General features: G+C 47.0%; 2 protein-coding genes across 5 annotated transcripts in view; both read right to left on the bottom strand.

The window, feature by feature from the left end:
* The window catches only part of Ppn (proteoglycan-like sulfated glycoprotein papilin), a 159,486-nt gene that overhangs the window by 61,882 nt on the left and 75,504 nt on the right, over window positions 1-22,100 (bottom strand). For all 4 annotated transcript variants that reach the window (XM_077665429.1, XM_077665430.1, XM_077665431.1 and 1 more), the window contains exons 3-6: window positions 18,630-18,826; window positions 11,379-11,439; window positions 3,687-3,789; window positions 313-446 (exon numbers count right to left, since the gene is read on the bottom strand). In XM_077665429.1, coding sequence (XP_077521555.1) covers window positions 313-446; window positions 3,687-3,789; window positions 11,379-11,439; window positions 18,630-18,826 — 495 coding nt within the window. The remainder of the gene's footprint in view (window positions 1-312; window positions 447-3,686; window positions 3,790-11,378; window positions 11,440-18,629; window positions 18,827-22,100) is intronic.
* Window positions 5,387-8,244, bottom strand: LOC144132781 (ATP-dependent DNA helicase DDX31). Its single transcript, XM_077665432.1, has one exon. The coding sequence runs from the start codon at window positions 8,010-8,012 to the stop codon at window positions 5,895-5,897; it is 2,118 nt and encodes a 705-aa protein (XP_077521558.1). The 5' UTR covers window positions 8,013-8,244; the 3' UTR covers window positions 5,387-5,894.

Genomic DNA, 22,100 nt, shown 5'->3' with positions numbered 1-22,100 from the left:
AACAGCCCATGCATTGCAATGTACATAAAAATGAAAATATGTGAATACAGCTGTTCTATCCTTTGTGCAAAAATTCAAAAACAGGGCTCACGGGAAGAAACTTCGGGGCACATTAGGACAGAGTGCATGAACGCTAGGCATCATAACTATGTAAGGCTATGCGAGTTGTGACACATTAGTGCAAGCACCTTCTGGCTGCAAATGGTGATGTGAATCATGCCCTCCGATTGAATTCATTTGTGCGTGCCGTATATGACAGTGCAGTCTGCACAATTAACGCCACAGCGTATTTAGAGTAAATTCATGCTTCACCATGCAAGCTCCGTTGACGCAAACATCAAGGCTGCCATCATCATGGCATCGCGTCCCGTCGATGGTCTTGGCTGAATGCCGGTAGTAGAACCGTTCCCCTCCGGGCTTGCAGTTCAACTCGCAAGGGTTGGCAGCTGGGTGAGAGAAGAATTAAAGGGCACAGCTAGTTTAAAAGCCCAACGCACAAAAAATAAAATTGGAGGGGACATTTCAGTTTCGCTTTAAGGGTATAACGCGATAGATAATGGGTTAATGCCCATATATGCAGAGCTTAGCATTCTCTACTTAGCATTCATATATCGCTGGGAGTCCTTGTACCACTCCTGGCGCAGTGGCGCAGCAGTTAAGTGGTGCGCCACTGCTCTGCAATGGCAGGTGTGCCGCCACCGGTGGGACTTGTGCGATTTAGATTGCTCTTTCCAGCAACCTCTCGCCATCAGTCATTAATTGAACTGCCACCTGCCACATTGGGCAGTTTTGCTCACAATCCGGTGGGCAGGTTGTGATGACGCCACAAGGTCACGTGTCCTACCTGGCCCACCTGCCTCCAAGGTTGCCTCTCTAGAGATTTTGGGGGGATTTTTCGCTCGCTGTCAATGACGCCGCCAAATTTTCTGTGGCATGAGCGCCTTAACGCTATCGCATTAAAATTCCATCCATTCATATTTGAACGCCATGAAAGGCACACATAACAAAAGCTGCAACACACGTACCTATGCCATTATTTCTCTTTTCTGGGTCTTTCGTGCTATTCACATTATTGTTTCAAAACAAAACTAGCCCAAGTTAAAATCCTCATGGTCCAGTTTCAGACTTGTTGAATTAAGTCTGGCGGCACAATTAGGCAGGTGACATGAACTCGGACTTCACGCTTTGAACTCCGTTAGAAGCTACCCAACGTACTCTGTCCAATAATAAAGAATAGATGCCTAGTTCTCAGCGCAGCAAACAAAAAACGGGCACACACATTTAATATCATGCAGTATAAGAGATGACAACTACTAATGCTGATAACCATAGATGTACTTACATAGGCATCTGCACCAAGAATGCATAAGAACAGAAAAAAAAATAGCTTGTGTAAGAGAAAGGATCTCTCTGGCACTACTAAGTCTTTCTGGAAAGACCGCCACTAAGTTTTAAAAATAGGCTTTCGAGGTATGAAGGCAGCCCCTGTGGTGCAATAATACCTACAATGACGAACATCAGAAAACAGGTGAATAATATTAGCTAGTTAGCTGGTTAACTAATTTCCGATATAACTCGTTGACTATTACATTTAGACATCTGGCTGCAATTACAGATTTGCAGCCAGTCATAAGGAATAGTCATATCGATTTTTAAAATTTCAAAAACACAACTAGGCACTGGGGGTCGACAAAATTTGGCTATTTCAACTAGTTACGTGCACTGGAGGGGTTGCTTTGGCTGCATGCTTTTTAAAAGCGCATGAATTTTGGCGTAATGTGGCCAATATTTGTTAGGCCACAGCGCCAAGGGTAATCACATTTTCGAAATTCTAAAAGCTGACACGGCTATTAGTAACGGCTGTCTACAAATTTCAAATTGCAACCAGTTGCCTAACTGTGACAGTTACGAAGTTAGTGATTAGTTTAACTGGCTAACCAATTAAATTTATTCACCTGTTTACTGATGCCCCCCAATGCTGGTATTATACTGCCTTAGAAGCCGTCTTCATAACTCAAAAAAGACTATGTTTAAAAATTAGTGGCAGGCTATCCTGAATCACCTGGCATAGTCTTGACACACAGCTACATTCCTCAAGAAACTTGTGTGTGCAGTGACAGAATGGCATAATCATAGAGTAATTCGCATATTAGTGTTTTTCCAGGAAACCAACCAAATGTTAAAGCAATGTATTGTGCATGGGCCCATATTAAAAACCACCCAATCAGCCTTCCTTTTGGCCATTAGTACTGCTAAATTGATCACCTCCTAGGTCGCTTCACAGCAGGCAGTCTTCTTCCAGTTGGCCGTATTGTCAATTTAAGTCATCTTTAGTCATGTGAGGATGTGGCATTTTTTTTGTGCAACTCAAATGCACAGCAGCATTCGATTATGAAGACTTGAATGGCTACAGCAGCAGTACAGTATCGGTTTCATGGATATCGAGCACACATAGGGCCCTAAGAAGTGTATACGGAAGTATAAAAACTGTAAGAAGCCATTTTATGACACCTTGAAAATGAACAGCAGACTCCTGCTTTAAACATTTTCAATACATCAACCCAAGTTCCTATGTCATTGCTTCTGTTCACATAAACCAAGCAATCTTCTACGTGACTGAGGTCATTTAAAACATTATTCAATGCAAATTCAAGTCTGCAGGCTCCTTACTCAGATATACTTTGCTGAGCCCTGAAGATACTCTAGATCAGACACAACCCTGAATTTACGTGAGTAAACACTATTTCCTCACGTCAAATAGGCCAAACACATGAATGACAAAAGCAATTCAAGGAAAGTTCTTGCAGAAATACCGGACCTGCGTGAGAAACTTATATACCATCATTTCTGTCACCATCAGACTTGTACCTTCTTAAGATACGAGTTTGTGGTGTAGAAACGAATGCAGCTACGTGTGTGCTGTGTAACTGTGTTTCAACTAAAACTGCGCCAATGTGTTGAGGTGGGCTATTTTTTCAGTTCAGCACAAACAGCCCACTAAACAAGACACAAGAACAACGAAAAATTCAATATGTGAGCTCGTGCGCCATTTTGTGGCAACGTCACGATGTTCGAGAAGAAAAGGCACAGGGCAAGACAATGCTCACATGTTGGAACAACTAACAGCCTAGCTCACCCTGAACCTTTCCGGAATGCGATTTGCAATGTCTTTGCCAGGAACAAACATAATGTAACCAGCAACAAAAACAGGGGAACAAAAGAAGTTCTTGTGTTCTCCCATTTTCATTGCTGTTGACAATATGGCTGGTCCACACCAACTAGCCTGCATGGTTCATGTTGCAGTTCTAACAGAAACTCTTAACATTTTTTTTGTTCATGCACTGGCATGTGGTACACCATAATGGAGTGCTTCAAAACTAGGGCTCTATAACATGCACTGACATAGCGCAGTTCATAGCCACCTTTTTTGTCTCGACTAAAATGTGGCTGCGGCAACCGAGATTTGAACTCAAGACCTTGGGCTGAGCAGGCAGGTGTGGGAGCCATTTAGTTACCATGGCAAGTTTGAATTTCAAACATAGACGACAAGCATTTCTCAACAGACATGAAAAACTCAGCTTGTAGGCAAGCATCTTCCTTGTCCACGCATCATGTTCACATGTCCCGTTCAGTAGTGATGCTCGCAGTGAACAATGAATGAATTTCCAAACTACTGTCCTGCTCACCTTTGTAGTAGGGCACCCAGCTGTAGTAGCGCCCTTCAAAAGGAATGCTGTTGAATCGTGCACACTGCTCTTCCCTGAAGTCCCTTGAGAAGTCCGGGCAATCCTAGTTGCGAAAGATGGCAAAAAATAAGCTCAAAGCAAAGACAGTTATGCAAATGAGAACACAGAAGACATACATGGAGTGTCACATTAAAAGGAAACATCTAAGGTAGTTATAACAAAGCGAAAATGACCATTTTAGCTGTTTTCTGGACAAATGGTTGATGTTTGGTTTATGGGATTAACATTCCAAAGCAGCTCAGGCTTTGAGGAATGCCGTAGTGAAGGGCTCCGGATAATTTCGACCACCTGGGGTTCCGTGCACCAACATCACACAGTACAGAGGCCTCTAGCCCGTCACCTCCATTGAAGTGCGATCATCGCAGCCGGGATCGAACCCGTGTCCTTCGGGCCAGCAGCCGAGCACCATAACCACTGCACCACCACAACAGAACTTTTCTGGACAAACATGGGCCATCTGACACATCAGTCAAGCATGGAATAATGAAAAGCTATTCTTTAGGTTATCTTGTCTGATCTGAAGATTAGTCGGTGTTCCCTCTATATCTTTCCTGCATTGACCTGCAGTATAAACACTGCAATAAAAGACAGTCTAGAGAGGCTACGTGGAACACATCATGTGGCATTTAGTTTCACAGGATGAAATTTCATACTGCAGTAACTATTCCCACTGTGAGACAGTAAGGGGTCTCCAGATTGGTTGGGCAACCACAGACTTTCATTTGCACTGGAGGATTTCAACTCTGTGCTTACAGAAACGTAGTCGCAGCACCTACAAATTGCATCAAGAACTAAACGGTGCGCTAGGAAAATTTGAAGGAGCTGTTCCACACCAAGTATTCCGTAAATGCACAGTTCTTAAAATTTTTGGCACAGATTTGAAATTTTAGCAAGCATTGCGTGCCAAAATCTGGTTTTCTTGCTTAGCAAGAAACCCAGTCCTTTTAGAGCATGGGCAGCTCTGACCTCAGTGATGCACTATGGTGAATGCACAGCACCATGCAGAATGCCCCTATTTATTCAAGGTTTCACACCTGAACTACTAAGAAATACAACTCTTGCTGTTTCTGCTTTGGCATCTGTCTCAAGCGTGCTAGGTCCATGAAAAACCCTAATTGTCGAACGCCCTGAAATTGAACAGTCCAAGCTTGACCAGAATACGTTTTAAAAATTTGGCATCCCACAAACTTTAGGTGGCAGTAGTATATGTGCACGCCAGTCACGAGCCTGCCAATTGTATGCTGCTTCTTTGCCTAGTGATGCGAGAAAACTTCTCTATCGTTCCGTGCATCAAAGATGCTACTGCACTAATCACGCATCAAAGAATGCACGGCTACATGATTATTTGTTTCGCGAAGTCAGCCACAACATCAAATGCACCAGCACCAAGTTATTCGTAATAGAAACATGCACCAGCAACCATTCGCCTGCTGTTGAAAAGAACATTTCGAGGTCCATTGTGTGTATAAAGTTTTAGTAAAAAGTTTAAAAAATTAATTACGTGTAGTTTTAAAATTAACCTATTACATCTGTCTGTAAAATATTGTTACAGCATGCAGTGCAGCCAAAGCATCACAGGGAGTCAAGCTGGCAGGTGTGACAACCCACAGTTGGAAGCCCACAAATAGAGACACAAGATGTCAGGTAGTATACATGTGACAATTTATTGTGTGTGTTTTGTAAAAACGAGGCATGTTCGGAACATCGCATGAAGGAATCGTTTCAATTCATAGCTTGCAGTCCCGGGACGCAAAAAAACGGAATGAAAAGTGTGCGTGCCACTGAAGGCAAGAACAAGACTTAAAAGAGTGCATGAAGTAATGTAAATTAATTATAACTTACACCAACTGCTTGCTGAGTGATTTGCACAAACTTCCAGCAGCAGCCAGACTTAATTCAATATTGTTGTTACGAATAATGAACAATGACACACAGCTGTCTTCAAACACAGAGATGTTGGTCAACAAAAAAAAAATAACTCTAAAGAATTTCCCAAGCAGCTGTTTGGCCAAACCCAGTCAGCTAAAAAAGCCTGTGATGGCTTCGATCTCTGTGCATTCATCATCAAAATATGCTTCTTTAATCACCACTTGTCACCTGAACACACCACACACACAAATACCACTGCTGATGCTGCTGCAAGCATCGTCAGTCACTCGGAACATGCTTCTTTCTTCTCTTCTTTGATGCCACAAGACCACTATCATACTCTGAAATCTTTATCTTCTTGACAGGTGCCTTCATATGTTTCTGCTTGCCAGCAGGGCCAAAACGATTCTTGTACCCTGGACGACGTCCTGGGGTGTCAGGCTGTGAAGCCCACTGTGCTCCGAGGGTGCTTGGAGTTTCCCTCAGGCAGTATGCTTTGGCAAGGTGCCCCAGATGCAAAGCTTTGAAAGACACCACGTGCCTCATGGCACGCGGGTACGACGCATACGACCGTACATGGCTCAGGTATCCTTTCTTGGCCATTGCTTGCAGAGCCGTCTCCTTGTAGACTTCATTTTCAAAGATGAGCTGGAGCGCGGTGACATAGTCTTCCATCGTCTTCAGTTTTTGTCCCGGGTCAGTCCTGGCCTCGAGGATATGAGACTTGATGGAAAAGATTTTGGACAGAACACTCTTGAGATCCATTCGGTCTAGCTGGATGCTTCTTTGTGCAAGGATATCAAGAAAGCCGACCTCAGAGGGGAACAACAAAAGGACAACCCTGCCCTTTGCACCGATTCGAGCCGTCCTCCCAGCACGGTGGACGTACTCTTCGGGTCGAAGTGGCACGCAACACTGGACAATGAGGTCAACTTGAGGGACGTCTATGCCCCGTGAAGCGACATCAGTTGTGAACAGAACACCGGAAGCTGCCTCCCGAAATCGATTAAAGATTTCTGCCCGGTCATGCTGTGTCATTTCACCGTGAAGCTTGACGAAATCGATTCGCTTCTCGGTGTCTTCAAGCATGATGCCCAGGACCGAGGAGAAGAGAGCGTGCTCAAAGTCGACAGAGTCCTGGGTAGCCAGGAAGACAATAACTTTGCCCCGCTCAGCCACGACACAAGCATCGAGGAGCAGGCAGCACAGAGCCATCTGCGAAAGTTTGACAGGCACCTGTAGGTAATACTGGCTCAGGCCTGGCGGCAAGACAAACTCTTCGAGCTCCTGAGCACCAGCCCCAACAGCAGCATCTACAGTCACCGGATCTTCCAGAGTCAGGCCTGCCAGCCTTTCCACGCCCTTCGTCAGCGTCGCAGACAGAAGCACACAAGCGCCTTTGTCCTCTCTCTGCTCTTTCCACAACGTGACGATCCTCGAGACCGACTCTTCAAAGCCCAGTTCGAGCAACCGGTCGGCTTCGTCGATCACCAGCCAGGTGGTTTTGCTCAGCGAGAAGGACTCGGTGTGCTCCAGGTGATCCGTCAGCCTCCCCGGAGTGCCGACCACGATGGTGAGCCCCTTCCGCAGGCGCGCCTTCTCGGACTTCTTCTTCTCCCCTCCCATCAGAACGCCGGGCACGAGCCAGGTGCAGGCCTTGCACAGCTTCTCGAACCACTCGTACGTCTGCAGCGCCAGCTCCCGGGTGGGCACGACAACCACGGCGCGGACTCCGTCCGCGCGCGTCAGCTTGGGCCGGACCTCCTGAAGACGCTGGACGACCGGCAGCACGTAGGCCAGGGTCTTACCGGAGCCCGTGTGCGACTTGATGAGCGTGTCCCGCTGTGCGAGCAGCGATGGTATGGCCAGCTTCTGAACTTCCGTCGCGGTCGTGATCTGGAAGCGATCGCGCAGGCAGGCGACGAGATGAGGGTGCACGTCGAAGTCCGCGAACTCCGAAGTCGAGAAGACCGGTTCGTTCTTGGCGTCGACGACAACGGTCGTCGTCTGCTGCTCGTCGACGGCGGATTCGACTTCGGCTAGAGAGCCCCGGTAGCCGAACAACGAGGACGACTGGGCGAAGCTTTTCTTCTTCTTTAACGGCGGCGGTGACTGTTCACTCCTCGGTTTTCTCGCGTCGCCGTCGGCAAGAGTTCCAGGCTGGCCATCGCGACTGCGCTTTGCGGGAGGTGCGCCGCGCTGGAACTTCACAGGTTTCGCCGGTTTGGGTGATGTTGGAACCGACGCTTGTTTCTTCCTGAAGACAGCAGTCGATGAGGAGACGGGCTTTCTGACGCCTCCACGAAAGGTCGCCGCGGGCCCAGAATCCGCGGGCAAAGGTTTCCGTCTGGGCTGGTATTCGGTGTTGAGGTTGAGCACGAGATCGGTGTCATCCATGGCCACGTGAGACGGCGAACGGTGCACTTCGATGAGGTTACCACGCGATCTGAAAACAATTGGAACGCTTTCCAAGCGTCATGTTGGTTCGCAGGGGTCACACAGAGCTTTAAATGTGCCGCACGCGAAATGCATATCTCTCGCACCGCACCGCGCTTCCGATCCGCCGCCAAAAACACCACGCCGCAACACACGCGAGGAAGTCGACGACGTGCGCAGGTCCATAACGTAGGCTAGGCTTAACAAGAAACCTCTTCACAAAATGTGCCTCAGATGTTTGCAGGTGGCGCCAGCAACGCGCTCGCAGTTCAGTCAAACATTTGCGGTGCGCTGACAGATGGCGCCACCCTAGCATACTGAAGAAAGGCGGGCTTTACAGGCGGGGTTATACACGTTTACCGCGATTATTACGGCTCTGCTCGCGTATCAGCTTCGCGTTTCTGCCCAAGTTCAAATAGTTAACGAATCCACACCACTGTTCGCGTAGCAGCTTCAGGATTGCGTACAGTTAAAGCCTGTGCCAGCATTTGCGGGTAAAAGTAACTGTTCTGCAGTTCGCTCGATCTGGCGTGCGGATTACCTCGGCGATTCTCCTCCGTTGCAGCAAATCTGAAGGCAACGGAGCGGCTCCAAATAGAAAACCTTAAGAGGAGCATTTAACCATGTGTTTCTGTGTAGTTTAGTTCCTGCCTTCTATTTCTATCAAGCATATAGCGATTTCGCTTCTACTTTTCTTCAGAGCAACATCGGAGAGACGCCACCAGGGAATTAATATGATTCCTGTGAACGACGTGGCAGCGAACTCAATGAGCGGTAGTATTCTCGACGAAACTAGGAATTCGCCTTTACCGGAAACAGTTTACGTATTCGTTACGCTGCATACGCTCCGGCATTACTGTGTCACGTCCACTCTATAGAGTCATTGAATACGGACAAGAAAAGAACAGCATCGGGTGTGAGTATTCAACAACATAAAAAATAAGTCACTCCGCAATGTGTGTTTTATCAGTCGCCAGAACGACCCTAACCAGAGGGAAAAAGCAGATAGCTTCCGCAAATCTTTGTTATTTCAGACGTGCAGCCCTACGTCGACATTCCTGTCGTAGGTGGCAATGAACTCCAGGGCAAAAGATAAGAAATAGAAAGGCCGCAAGAAGCGTAGCAGACGACGCCCCAAGAAGCCAATAGCCATTTTCGCCTACCGCGGGAGCGGCGGCGTGTCGTCTGCCAATCACGGCTGACGCGTGCAGACGTGTTCCCGTTTGCGCGCTCGTCTGCTTTACATTGCAGACGAGGAGCTGCTGCTGCGCACATTTTCTATGTTTGTGTGTGTGTGTGTGTGTGTGTGTGTGTGTGTGTGTGCTTTGAAGTTGAACCCTTTCGGCTTTGAAAGTGAGGTTGGCTTCGCTCTACCACGCCCACGTATTACATATTCAAAAACACGGTTCGCCCCTACCTTGCTCCCTGAGCCCGCTTTCCGCGTTGATATAAGCTCTCCCTTTCGCGCTGTAAGCACTGCAGGAGCTGAATTCGTGCACCTGTGTGCGCGGAAGTTGTGAGATCCAGCAGACACGTGCACTCGCTGATATACGGTGCGCGTCGTTTGTAGTGCATGAACCCGGCATGGGTGCGGCTAAACGTACTTTTGTAGCAAGCATGTGCGATTGAACGGTGCAGAAGCTAGAAAAATTCGCCAGAAACACTTAAGACTGCTTACGTGTGAGAACGCGAAAGCATTAAAGTTCTGAGTCATGCTGCGTTGCATAATGACTATGAGTCATGACTATGACGCATGGCTATGCATACTCTGTACAAACTCTATACACCTTACATTGCGTCACTTGTAATGTGCTGAGCCATTATACGCTGAAGAAGTAAAGCGCTGAGTCATGCGTCTTGGCTATGACTACGCTACTTGTGAAGTGCTGAGTCAGGCTACGCTGCAGAATGATTATGGCTCATGACTATGCGTCACGACTACGCATACTCTATACACCTTACATTACGTTACTTGTAAGCGCTGAGTCATGATATGTTGCAGAATGACTGTGGCCCATGACTATGGCTATGAGTAATAACTTTCTTAGGTCATAGTACGCTACGTTTCATCATTCATGACTATACATGTTCGCTTACATATGTTGTGACATCGTACACTGGCGTACTGCATCATCCGAACTTTATGTCACAGATGGTGGCGGAAGGCTTTTGTGCATTTAATGGGGCGTATAATGATTTCGCATTAAAAAACAACGTTGCTTAGTAAAACCAAGCGTATACAGGTTACAGGAAATGCGCGGTAATGGTCTCACCGTGTAGTAATGCAATTAAAGCTACAGTATGTTAAATAGCCTCAACTCAATCTTTGTCCATGGAAAAAAAAATTTCGCGCAAAATATCGAATTCATTTTAGTGATCCCTTTAAATGTTGACCGCAGGACATTCGAAGCATGGCTGCTCATACCCTTTTATATATACGTGTTCTGCATATACACTAGCCATTCTGAATTACCAGCACGACGTTATATGGACGTTCATCCGATTTCTAATCTGATAAATATGCCCACTGAATGCCTATGGGATGTCCATTTGCTTTGCGCACTTTGGAGCGAAAGCGATAAGATCCTTCCATGTGTGCTGTCGGTACTTATCGGCTCAGCGGCAGATAATTTTCTCGCTCGTCACACAAATCCCGGCAGCCATGCAGGCAGCAAAAGTAGTCCCTATATAGCCTGCTGAAATCACTGCGCTCAAAATTAAGTCAAAAGTAGGGAAATCCACTTGGGCTAGTAGGTTGCCCAAAATCCATGCGCAAATGTTTATTGGCAAAAATTTATTCATTTAAACAAAAACACCTTTTGCATGTCATTTTGTCGCGCGTTGGGCTGTAGACGTCATTGTTACGTCATATACAGTACAATGTTGTTTTGCAGGGAATACGCATTGTACAAGTATATTTTCTATAGATTTTTTCCATAAGCTTCTTTTCACTATTGGTCTGGAGGCGATTCACACGAGCTTCAAGAAACTGAAAACTATATATACGTTGGCAGAAGATCCCCAAATACGCGTCACCGATAGGCATGCGAAGACTATCATGAATTGGTATAGGACTTCCAGCTCTACTGAATCTTCGTATCGTAGGGATACTAGTGGTTAAGAAGAGCGGTCTGGCAATCTGAGCAAGCATCAAGCGTGCGAAGCCGCAAGGTTGCCAACGAACTTGTCAAGCACCTTGCATGGACGTGAAGCACACTCCCGTGGTTCCATACTAAACTCTTCGATCGAATGAGCAGAACCGCCGTAAACGAATCTCTGACACTGTTTTGAAATTGAAAGGCTGGTGAATGACTGATGTACACTTACTTCGACATTGCAGGAGAAGTACCTCTTGGAGGGTCCCACACATCCGTGTGATCCATCAGCCCTATAGAAACGAGAATAAAGCAAGAAGTGCACCCATTTTATTGACATAACAAAGGCGTTCTTCAACACGATTGCGCGAAAAGCACAGACAGCGATCACTTGTGGTTATAAGGTGTCAGACATTTATATATCTCCTGTATATTATAACTTGTAAGTTATATATCACTTTTATACCAGGTGTTTCAGCGAACGTGAACCAAATTTTTTATAAATAGGATTTTCAGGTATGAAGGCGGCTTCTGCGCCACAATAATACCTGCTTTGGCGGACATCAGAAAACATGGAAATAATGTTGACTATAGTTAGCCGCTTAACTAATTTCTCATAAATAACTTTGAACTATAACATATAGGCTACTGGTTGCAATTAGAGACTTGTGGCCCGTCTTTAGTAATAGTCATCGTAATTTTTAGAATTTCGAAAACGCGATTACCCTCACCGCTGTGGCTCGACAAAATATGGCTGCCCCGTGCGAAAATACATGCGCTTTCAAAAGCATGCAGGCAAAGCAAACCCTCCAGTGCACGTAACTAGTCGAAAAAGCTAAATTTTGCCGAGCCAGAGCGACGAGGTATAATCGCGTTTTCGAAATTCTAAAAACTGATATGGCTACTATATATACTAACGACCGGCTACAAGTCTCTAATTGCAACTAGTAGCTTAACTGTTACAGTTCAAAAGTTAGTTATCGGTTAGCTAAGCGGCCAACTAGTCAACATTATTTACATGTTTTCTGATGTCTGCCAACGCAGGTATTATTGTGCCGCATAAGCCGCCGTCATACCTAAAAAAGCCCGTTAAAAAAAATTGTTCACCTTCGCTGAAACACCTGGTATAGTATATACCTTAAGGTATCAGATTTTGCGTGAAACTAGAGAGTTCAAACCATCCAGTCTACAATGGGGTCTTTCTTTTTTATTCCACGTGCAATTTGAAGGACACAAGAATATTTGAGCTCTCCAGCTGCAAAAAGAATAGACGAAGAATGTCAACTAAGTCGCTAAATGCTGTTGTCACGTGCCTGTTTTACAGCGACTCGCAATCTGCGCTTTCGTTTGCGCACATTGTTCCATCTTGCATTATCCTGTAGAAGGGATGCACTGACGGTTGTCGGATGAAGGTGTGGTAGAAGAGTGTCTGGGGTGGTCTATATAAAGCCCCGATGGTGCATGTGGGTTACGAAGGACGCCTTAGTGGACGGCTCCAGGCTGATTTGGATCAACCCGGGGTTCTTTAACATTGCACAGCTCACTGCATGCCATTGATATTCTATGCACTAGCCAAAAACTCTTTCGGGCCCTTTTTCTCTGAAGCAGGTTGAAAACTCCAGCAATTTGGAAAGAACAGAGAATTTAGGCTCCCACAATTCCCTAAAACTCCGTAAAACTTCCCTTTTCGACAAATTTCATTCCTCAGATTCCCTGAAGAAGAGAAAATTCCCCGAATTGAACATCACCGCATTTCGCGTCCAACAAAACGCGGCCGCCTGGTTTCCATTCCGCAGCATAATCGCCTTGATAAATAAAAAAGAAGGAAGATTGGTTTGAAAGGCACAGTAACTATCCCACTTCTTGGCGGATGGACACCTCAAGAGTACCGTGCGGGAAAGGAGGAAAGTGGGAGCGAAAATTCCCTCCTTTACCCTTTCCCTTACGGCGCGGTTCAGGTGTCCAACGATATATGAGACAGATACTGCGCCATTTCCTTTCCCCCCAAAACCAATTATTATTAAAAAAGAAAGAGGAGCCGTAGTGGAGAGCTATACACGGAATAATTAAGGCCACCCGGGAACCTTTAACGTGCACTAACAGCACACAGCCCACGGGCGCATTTTGCGCTTCGCATCCATAGAAACGCGGCCGGGTAGTCCAGCTCAATAGCCGAACGCGCTAACCACTGCGACTGGTTCTTTGATAGCCACTGAGGCGCCGCAGCTGGTGGTCTGAATAAGCGGGAAAGATTAAGCACGTCGGTGGTGAGGGAGTTAAAAGAAGCCGGCGGAAGGGCAACCGGCGAATGGAACAAAAGATAGGAACCTCCTAATAGTTACGGGCAACTTTAGACAGACCCACAAATTAAGCAACAAACGTTGACTGCACTGCGTAGTTGCGCCGTTGTTAATTACTCGAGAAGGCGACAAAATTAGGTCTCCTAAATTGAGAGACAAGCTCGGTGACAAGCCCTGCTTCGCTTTATCCAAATCAAGAGCTGTTCCACCACAGTGGCTTAGTTATACTGAGATCGAGTTCGCGGATGCCACAAGCGCCATCCGGAACGCTTTTTGATGTATAGGCGTGTTACGAAAGCTCCCGTGTATGAATGCAGAAAGAACCACGATAGTTGACACCAGTGCGGCAGACTTCAAACGCAACAGCGCTCTTTTGGCACGCAGAAAAACGCCGCTGTGGCTCAGTGGTTAAGGCGCTCGTCTACTGAGCCAGAATACCCGGGTTCGAACCCGACCCCGGTGGACGCGTTTCGATGGAGGCGATACGCAAAAGGCGCCCGTGTGCTGTGCGATGTCAGTGCACGTTAGAGATCCCCGAGTGGTGGAAATTATTCCAGATACCTCCACTACGGCTCCTCTTTCTTTCTACCTTTCTTGTCTTAGTCCTCCTTTAGCCCTTCCCTTACGGCGCGGTTCAGGTGTCCACCGGATAAGTGAGACAGGTTCTGCGTCGTTTCCTTCAATCAAAAACCAATTCTCATTTTTTTTTTTTCAGCCCGTCACCCAAGACTTTCCAAAATTTTCAAAAATAGGGTTCTTCAGTTAGAGCGCTTTTTTCGGCATAGCATTGCCAGCGGTGTAGCACATCAGAATACAACTAAGACGTTCTAACTAGCAGGCTGGTTAACTAGTGTTGAATAGCTAACTTTTTAACCATTACTATTAGGCTCATTAACTATTAAGAGGGGTTTAGTCCGCCGTAAACAATATCCATATCAGTTTTTAGAATTTATAAAACGAAGTTAACTTCGCCGCTGTGGCCCCACAAATTTGGGTCATTTCGATGAGTCACGCGCACTGGAGAGTTTGTTTTGGCTGGAAGCCTCTCGAAAGCATAATCGTGCACTACGCATAAAAACGTGTGGGTAATACGAGGGGCACTTTTTTCCCCCTAAGACGAAGGTACTAATTAGAGGGTGCGGTTTATATACAGGGGTGGATAGTACGCGCGAAAATACGGAATAAACCGGCTAGGCCACTTAAACTGCCGCAGTCACCGTAGTCTTCTTTTTTTTTTATCTCGGTTGGAGCCGTATAAAAAGAAACGTAGACAGTGAGCAACGGAGGTGGTGAAGCAGATTCTGGTCGCGCATAAACCTCGGAAGAGGCGTCAGATACCTCTCTTGTGTAACTTTGTTCTCTCGTTTCACGTAATTTATTTTCTTGTCCTGCGTAGCCACGCGCCTTCACTCAAGTGTGCCTTTGCTAGGGAGCCTACATGTCGCGCCCCCTCCCGGCTAGGCGGCAGGCGGCATGTATGTAGGCTCCCTAGCCTTTGCGGCGCCGCCGCACCATCTGGCGTCGCCCGCTCGCACTAGAACGCCAAGCTGGACCTTCTTTTTTTTTTGCGGAGTCTAGGGCACCTCACCGACCGCACAGTGACGTGTCCTACGACGAAGCGACGGGGACAGATTCGCGCTGTCCGGAACAAAACACACAGCGAAGGAGGGTACGAAGGAGAGAACGAGAAATGGAAGAAGAAAAACAGGCCACTCAGCGTAGAAAACAAAGTGATGGCTGCAGCGGCAACAAAGTCCCGCACTTTCGGTATGCCTCAGCTCGCAATACTCGAGAAGTGTCAGCGAAGCCACGACGGGTGGTCAAGAAGTGAGGCTCCAACTTTTGCGCGAATATTCGGAGGAGACACAAATGAGATGGTGCGCGGAAGGTCAGAATGGCGGGGCGGATGATCTGTCTTTGGGTGAAGTAAAAATTAAAAAAAAAACTGGAGGAAGAAGGCGTGATCACGGTAAGTCATAGGGGTACGTGCGAAAGAAAATTACGTTGTGTGCGTGCAGAAATATTCAAAGGCAAGTGTGTGAAACCAAGCAAACATACAAAGACAAATGTGAGTAAACATGTCATAAGAGCTGAGAAAAAACAAGAAGCCGAGGGGGAAGGAGCCGCACCACGACATGACTACTTTTAGAGATGGGAAAAAGAAGAAAGAAAGAAAGAAACGAAGTAAGAAAGAAGGAAATAGAGAAAGAAAGAAAGAAAGAAGGAAATGAATAAAGAAAGGGAGATAGAAAGAAAGAAACAAACAAACAAAGAGAGAGGGGGAGAGAGAAAGAAAGTGCTGATGCAGCGAATAAGCAAGTTTTTCAAATGTGAAGAAAAAGGGACCGACACGACTACGCCCCGCCTCACTAATTCCGTACAGCATGGTGGAAACTGGCGACCGTGCCAAACACGCTTGCTCAGAGCTACTCGTCACAAAGTAGAGCCGCTTTCCGACAGCGCCAAACACATTAGCATTTTCTACTGCGTCACATAAACTCACGACACGTGGCGTAGCAAAAACATCTCTCTCGTATGTTTTTCGGGGCGAAGGAAAGACGGAGTGAAGCCACACCGGGATCCCGTGGTGGGGCCTGGGTGAACGCTCTCTCTATCACTGGTGACTGAGCGATCCGCTGCTCCGAGCCGAGCCCCGCTTAAAACGGTGCAGCAGTGTGGAAGGTACGTGGTTTAAAAAGTAGTGCTGACTTTCAGCAGTGCATGACGTGCAACTTGATTAGCAAACTTTGTGAGACACTTTGACCTCGTGTTACGTTTGCACAGTGAGATGTATTTTAACTGGAACGCGCGCGCGGACAAGGAAGGCTTCGGTTGCACGTGCCGGCTGCGGAGGAACGCTGGGCGCTCGTGCGCGCTGATTTGCCGAAGCCTGCTCGGTTCCACAAAAGCTGCACGCAACTAACGATGGCATGAGGTTTGGGAGAGGGCATTCTGTGGATAACCAACTGTCGCAAGCGGCGGTGTAGTGCTTGAACGGCTACTTGCCTTTCACGTACGAGGTGTTTAAGGGAACACTTTCAAAATTTTTCAAAAGTAGGCTTTTTGGTGTAAAAATATGGCTTTTGCGGCATAGTATTGCCAGCGTTCGCGGACACCAGGAAACCGGTGAATCGTCTTAAGTAGTAAGCTGGCTCACTAATTTTTAATAATTAACTGTTTAACTAGTAGAGTTACGCGCCTAGTTGCCATTAGATATTTGTGGCCGGTCATTCATAACAGTCATATCAGTTTTTGTAATTTCGAAAACGTGATTACTCTTGGCGCTGTGGCTCGAAAAATTCGGCTTTTTTAACTGGTTACGTGCTCTGGAGGGGTTGCTTTGCCTACATGCTTTTCGAAGGCGCTTGTATTTTGGCACGATTTAGCCATATTTTGTTGAGCCACAGCGCCGAGCGTAATCGCACTTTCGAAATTCTAGAAGCTGATATGGCTATTGCTAGCGACCGGCTTCAAATATCTAATTGCAACTAAGCGCCTAATTCAACTAGTTAAAAGGTTAATTATTAAAAATTAGTTCACCAGCTTACGGTAAGAGGTTAATTATTGAAACTTAAGACGATTCACCAGTTTTCTCGTGTCCGCCAACAATGGTAACACTGAGCAGCAAGAACCATATTTTTAACCCATAAAGCATATTTTTTAACATTTTTGAAAGTCTTCTCTCGAACACCTGGCTCTCTCATACCAATCATCGGAAAAGCGGCAGCAGTGCACAACCGTTACATCAGCTCAGTTGCCAATGGCACTAACATTGCCGACCAGGATGCTCCGTTGGCTGTCGTGTATGACTCAAGGGCTGCACACCAACGTATTCACCGACCTTAGAGAGGATCGCTTTGAACAGCTGGGCAGGCTGCCAGGCTCTTAAGCCTGCAAGAAAATGGACTGCGGCTAACCTAGTCTCTCCACGCCCGTGAAGAGGCCATGCCGGTTTCAGGCGGTCGGCCAAGAGGTGCTGTTGGTTGTTGCGTGACCCGAAGTACAGGGTGGCCTAAGAGGAGGATCCACGAGTTGCCAAATCGTGTTGAATCGCACACCGCACGTTGTAGCTCGGTGTGCGATTCACGAGCGTCCATGACTTCCCTTGATGCCCAGGCGGGGAACCAGTGTAAGGTTAATAATAATAATTATTATTATTAACCTTGAAACCGGCGTGGCCTCTTCACGGGCGTGGAGAGACTTGACTTTATCCGGAGGGACGGTACGCATTCGCCACCTGTGTTCTTTTCTCGAAGCCACGACCGGCTTTCCTTCCCTTTCTGAATACTGTTCACCATCCTCACTTCCCTGAGACGCGCTCTTACTCTAGATTATCACTGTTTCATTTCATTTCATTTGTCCAATTAAGGGCCCGAGGGCACTACTGAAGGGGAGGCGAATTAACATGATGCATATTTCTTGAACACGGAAAACGTAGAGAGAAAGATACAAAATAGAACGAAAGCAAGTAAAAACAAGAAAAACAAAAACTTTAAAATGCAGAAATACATCTAAGTGAAATAACAGTAAACAAGCGAGAGAAACAACAATTACACTAAGGCGCAGAAATGCAACTAAGCGAAGTAACAAAAGAATACAAAGGCTGCAGTCTATTCAGGATGGCTGAAGTTTTTTTTTTTTTTAGCTTATTACGAAATCGAGTTCTATCTGTGCATTCGACTATATATCTTTTCGGGCAAGGAATTCCATAAGACTATTGCACTATTGCAATTTCCTATTTTGTTTTTGACGCTGAGGGGTGCCTCTTCAAGCGAACCAGAAAAGAGACCTATTCAAAAGGAGGTCGATGGGCGCCGCCATATTGAACACTGGGCTGTTGTAGAATAGAAAAGAGTTGAGGATTAAGCTCCCCACTCTGTCTTCACAGCCCGAAAAACAGGTTGCTCCGAGGGTATACCTTTCGATGGACCACGCCGTGAAACGGAGCGTCGTGGAAGGAGCCGTGGTGACGTATATATAAGTGCATGACGTCGTGCCACGTGACACGTGGGGGTCGTAGCTTTGAGGAACTATCGGTACAGCCAGCTGACGTAATAGATTAAATTAATCCAGAGCCCTTGGCCGCGTTGTGCCTAATAATGTTCAGTGTCGCTTTGGGCGTCAGTGAATCATGCGCAATTTCAGAAAGCACTTTCCCGCCAGTGTACGGCAAGGCCGTATACCTGAAGTCTTCGCAGACCCTGGTCTGGTAGGCGACTCCGCCACCGCAGGTCCTGGAGCAGGGGCTGCTGGCCGTCCAGGGGCCCCAGGGACCGGACTCCTGATACGAGCCCGGGTTCAGGCCCAGCGTCACGTTCTGCAGGAATTGGTGGTGGTGCTGGCGCCGCTGGCGGCCGTGGCGGCCGTGGTGACGGATGAGCTGCGCAAAAAGAGCAGGAATGCAATTGTGTCTTCGCGGGTAGAGAAATAAAAAAAAAAACTGCCCGAACGTGGCTGAATATATAGGTAGCAGGCCAGCCGGCTGGCGACCATTAATACGAACTTGCGCGGTCGCAATGAGTTGCATTCAGTGCGAACACCAGACGAGGGACACAAGAAGACACATAGGACATTCTTGTGTCATTGTATCCCTCGTCTGCTGGATTTTGTGCTGAAATAATCCCACGCATTATACAGAGCCAATTAGCCCGGCAGCATGCTCGCTTGAACTGCGCGTGCATGTCTCTCTGTCATGCTCAGCTCATGCTACAGCGTCGGCCTTTCTGGTCATGTTTTCAGCCTCTTCGAAAACGAAATTGCCGGTGCCTCTGTGTGGCTACCATCCCGATTCACAATTAACTCCAAACAAAAAAAGCAACTTGGGCTGGAGTGAATTAAATTAGCGGAGTTCTTCAGCAGCTGCAGTGTTTAGGCTAGTTGGTTGTGCAACATAGGGTTGTAGAAGCTCTCAAAAGAGGAAAACGAAGACCATGTGTCCGTCTTTCTGTGCCTTCGTCTCTTGAGCGAATTTTTTAATCGCACAGTGGAGTTCTGTTCGAAAATAATGACTCGGAATCTCCGCCGGACGAGCGCCAAGGTTTTGCGCTTTGGTATAGAATCCTCGTTGGAGCGAAAACTCGCCGCCGCCTACCACCCCGCGTGTTAAAGTGGCAATCTATCGAGCTGTGCTTTGGATGTCGTCGTCTTCATCGACTTCTATCCGTGAATTTTGCGCTGTGCTTGCGATTTCGTCGTCTTGGTTAACGTTCATCCGCTTCCAAATAATAATAATAATAATTGGTTATTTGGGAAAGGAAATAGCGCAGTGTGTCTCTCATATCGGCGAACGCCTGAACCGCGCCGTAAGGGAAGGGATAAAGGAGGGAGTGAAAGAAGCAAGGAAGAAAGAGGTGCCGTAGTGGAGGGCTCCGGGATAATTTCGACCACCTGGGGATCTTAAACGTGCACTGACACCACACAGCACACGGGCGCCTCAGCGTTTTGCCTCCATAAATGTGCAAAAAAGGTGCAATCTGACGTGCACGCAGCGGAACGGAAAGGAGGGAGATTTGAACCACCGCAGCAGCGTCGCATCAAAGGAAATAAGCTCGAGCCACAAAGTGAATGCTATCGCGTTCAGTTGCATCAGTTGCATTTGCCGTTCCTCTAGTTTTCGTCAATGAGGTCGGAGACCTTATATAACGGCTGCGGCACTTTGAGGGTCGGGGCAGGGGAAACACTGACAAGAGAACATGAATGAATGAAGTGCCGAAAATCACGAATTGGTTAGTTTTTATGGACTCAGCAGCAATGCCCAGAGTACAGTTTTACTTCCGCACGGAGCGGGGATAGAGAAGGTTGCTTGCTGGTAGAGAACTCAAGAAAGGTCTCTCAGAAAATAGCGGCCGCAGACGCAAGCTCGTAATTCTCCATACCAAACAATTCCAGACAAACATTTTGAGGGGGAAGCCGTTTATGAGCGCAATTTTTCACATAATGGAAGAGTTCACTATAACAATCAAGATATCTATGATATAATAATATAATCTGTAATATATTATCCATAAAAATATTAATAATATACTTTGTTTTCTATTAACGCTTTTGCTATCCTCAAAATCGTTTCGCGTTGGTTTTCAATCATATACTTTGTTTTCTATTAACGCTTTTGCTATCCTCAAAATCGGTTCGCGTTGGTTTTCAACGACAGTCTTAACCTTTCGATGCGATTTATGGGAACACTTTAAAAGAAAGATTTTGCTTCATGTCAGAAGAAAGAACCATTACCTTCAATATTTCCATAAGAGTGTCTTACAATTTTTCGATTTGAAAAAATTTTGTCTGAGCATGTTGGATATGAGGACATTCGCGCTCATGAAGAACGTTTACGTTCTTTATTCAGAGCCTGAAAGAAAAACCAAACTTTCAGACTTATCGCAATAATCAGGGCCCAACGTGGTAGCAAACTTGAACCACAACCCACAACCTCCAGAGCGCCTACGCCCTCGGCCAACCACGTGTCGCTTATGGCTCAGATGCCACCAGGCCAACATTCATTTTATGTGGTAGGCGGCACGCTAACAAGCCAAAGACGCAGCCGTTTACCCGTTAGGAACTTCCTCACAGGGCCATCAATGTAAAAATATAAGACGGACTGCCGCAGCAAAATTGACGCCACCGCTGTCCTCTTGCAAAGCTCTGCAACTTTTCAACTGCGCTTAGTATTATGCAGCAGTTCGTTAAGGCATGAGATGCCCCCGTAGCGCACTAACGTGGTTCAGTTTTGTAGTTATTAAAACGTACCCTTGCCATTTAAAGCTGCGGTTAACGTTGCATAAAGATCGGTAGGGTTTCAACATAGTTAAACAGAGCAGACGCGCGAATGCATGCGTAAGCCTGGTTGGCTCATGGTTTGCTTTGACGGCTCGTCGGCAAGTCTGGCGACGATATTAGGCTCAGGTTGTAAGCTCTGATCGAGGTTAAGCTGTCCAGATCTCTTCGCGCCGCTGATGGAAGTGACCATGTGCAGTGCACAGCGCCAGAGTATGTTCCAGTTGAACCCTAGGCGTGTTGGGCTGCGACGACAGCCTACAGTGCTCTCGCGCAGCGGCCTGCGAAGGTGACCTGTTCGCGCCAACGAGGATTCGACTCCAAGTCATGGATATTAATTCGATTTCTTTTTAACTCAACAAGGCGTCGCTGTTGTCGCTACGCAACGGCACAAGAAAGATCGAGACAGGATACAATAATAATAATTGGTTTTGGGGGGAAAGGAAATGGCGCAGTATCTGTCTCATATATCGTTGGACACCTGAACCGCGCCGTAAGGGATGGGATAAAGGAGGGAGTGAAAGAAGAAAGGAAGAGAGAGGTGCCGTAGTGGAGGGCTCCGGAATAATTTCGACCACCTGGGGATCTTTAACGTGCGCTTACATCGCACAGCACACGGGCGCCTTAGCGTTTTTCCTCCATAAAAACGCAGTCGCCGCGGTCGGGTTCGAACCCGGGAACTCCGGATCAGTAGTCGAGCGCCCTAACCACTGAGCCACCGCCATGATCGCTGTTGTTGTGCGTATTGTTGTGCTCGCGCTTCCTTCCTGCTGTGGAGTTCGGCGAAGTTGGTCATGGGGAGGATTCCCTGAGGACCACCGCGAGGGTGGTTGAACCCTCTGGGGGAGACGGGGCTGCAGGAACGCCGGAAGCAGCGACGACAA

The sequence above is a fragment of the Amblyomma americanum genome, chromosome 5 (genome assembly GCF_052857255.1).
Source record: "Amblyomma americanum isolate KBUSLIRL-KWMA chromosome 5, ASM5285725v1, whole genome shotgun sequence".
NCBI classification, from domain to species: Eukaryota; Metazoa; Arthropoda; class Arachnida; order Ixodida; family Ixodidae; genus Amblyomma; species Amblyomma americanum.
The sequence above is the reverse complement of the archived record's forward strand: the minus strand, read 5'-3'. Positions and strand labels throughout refer to the sequence as shown.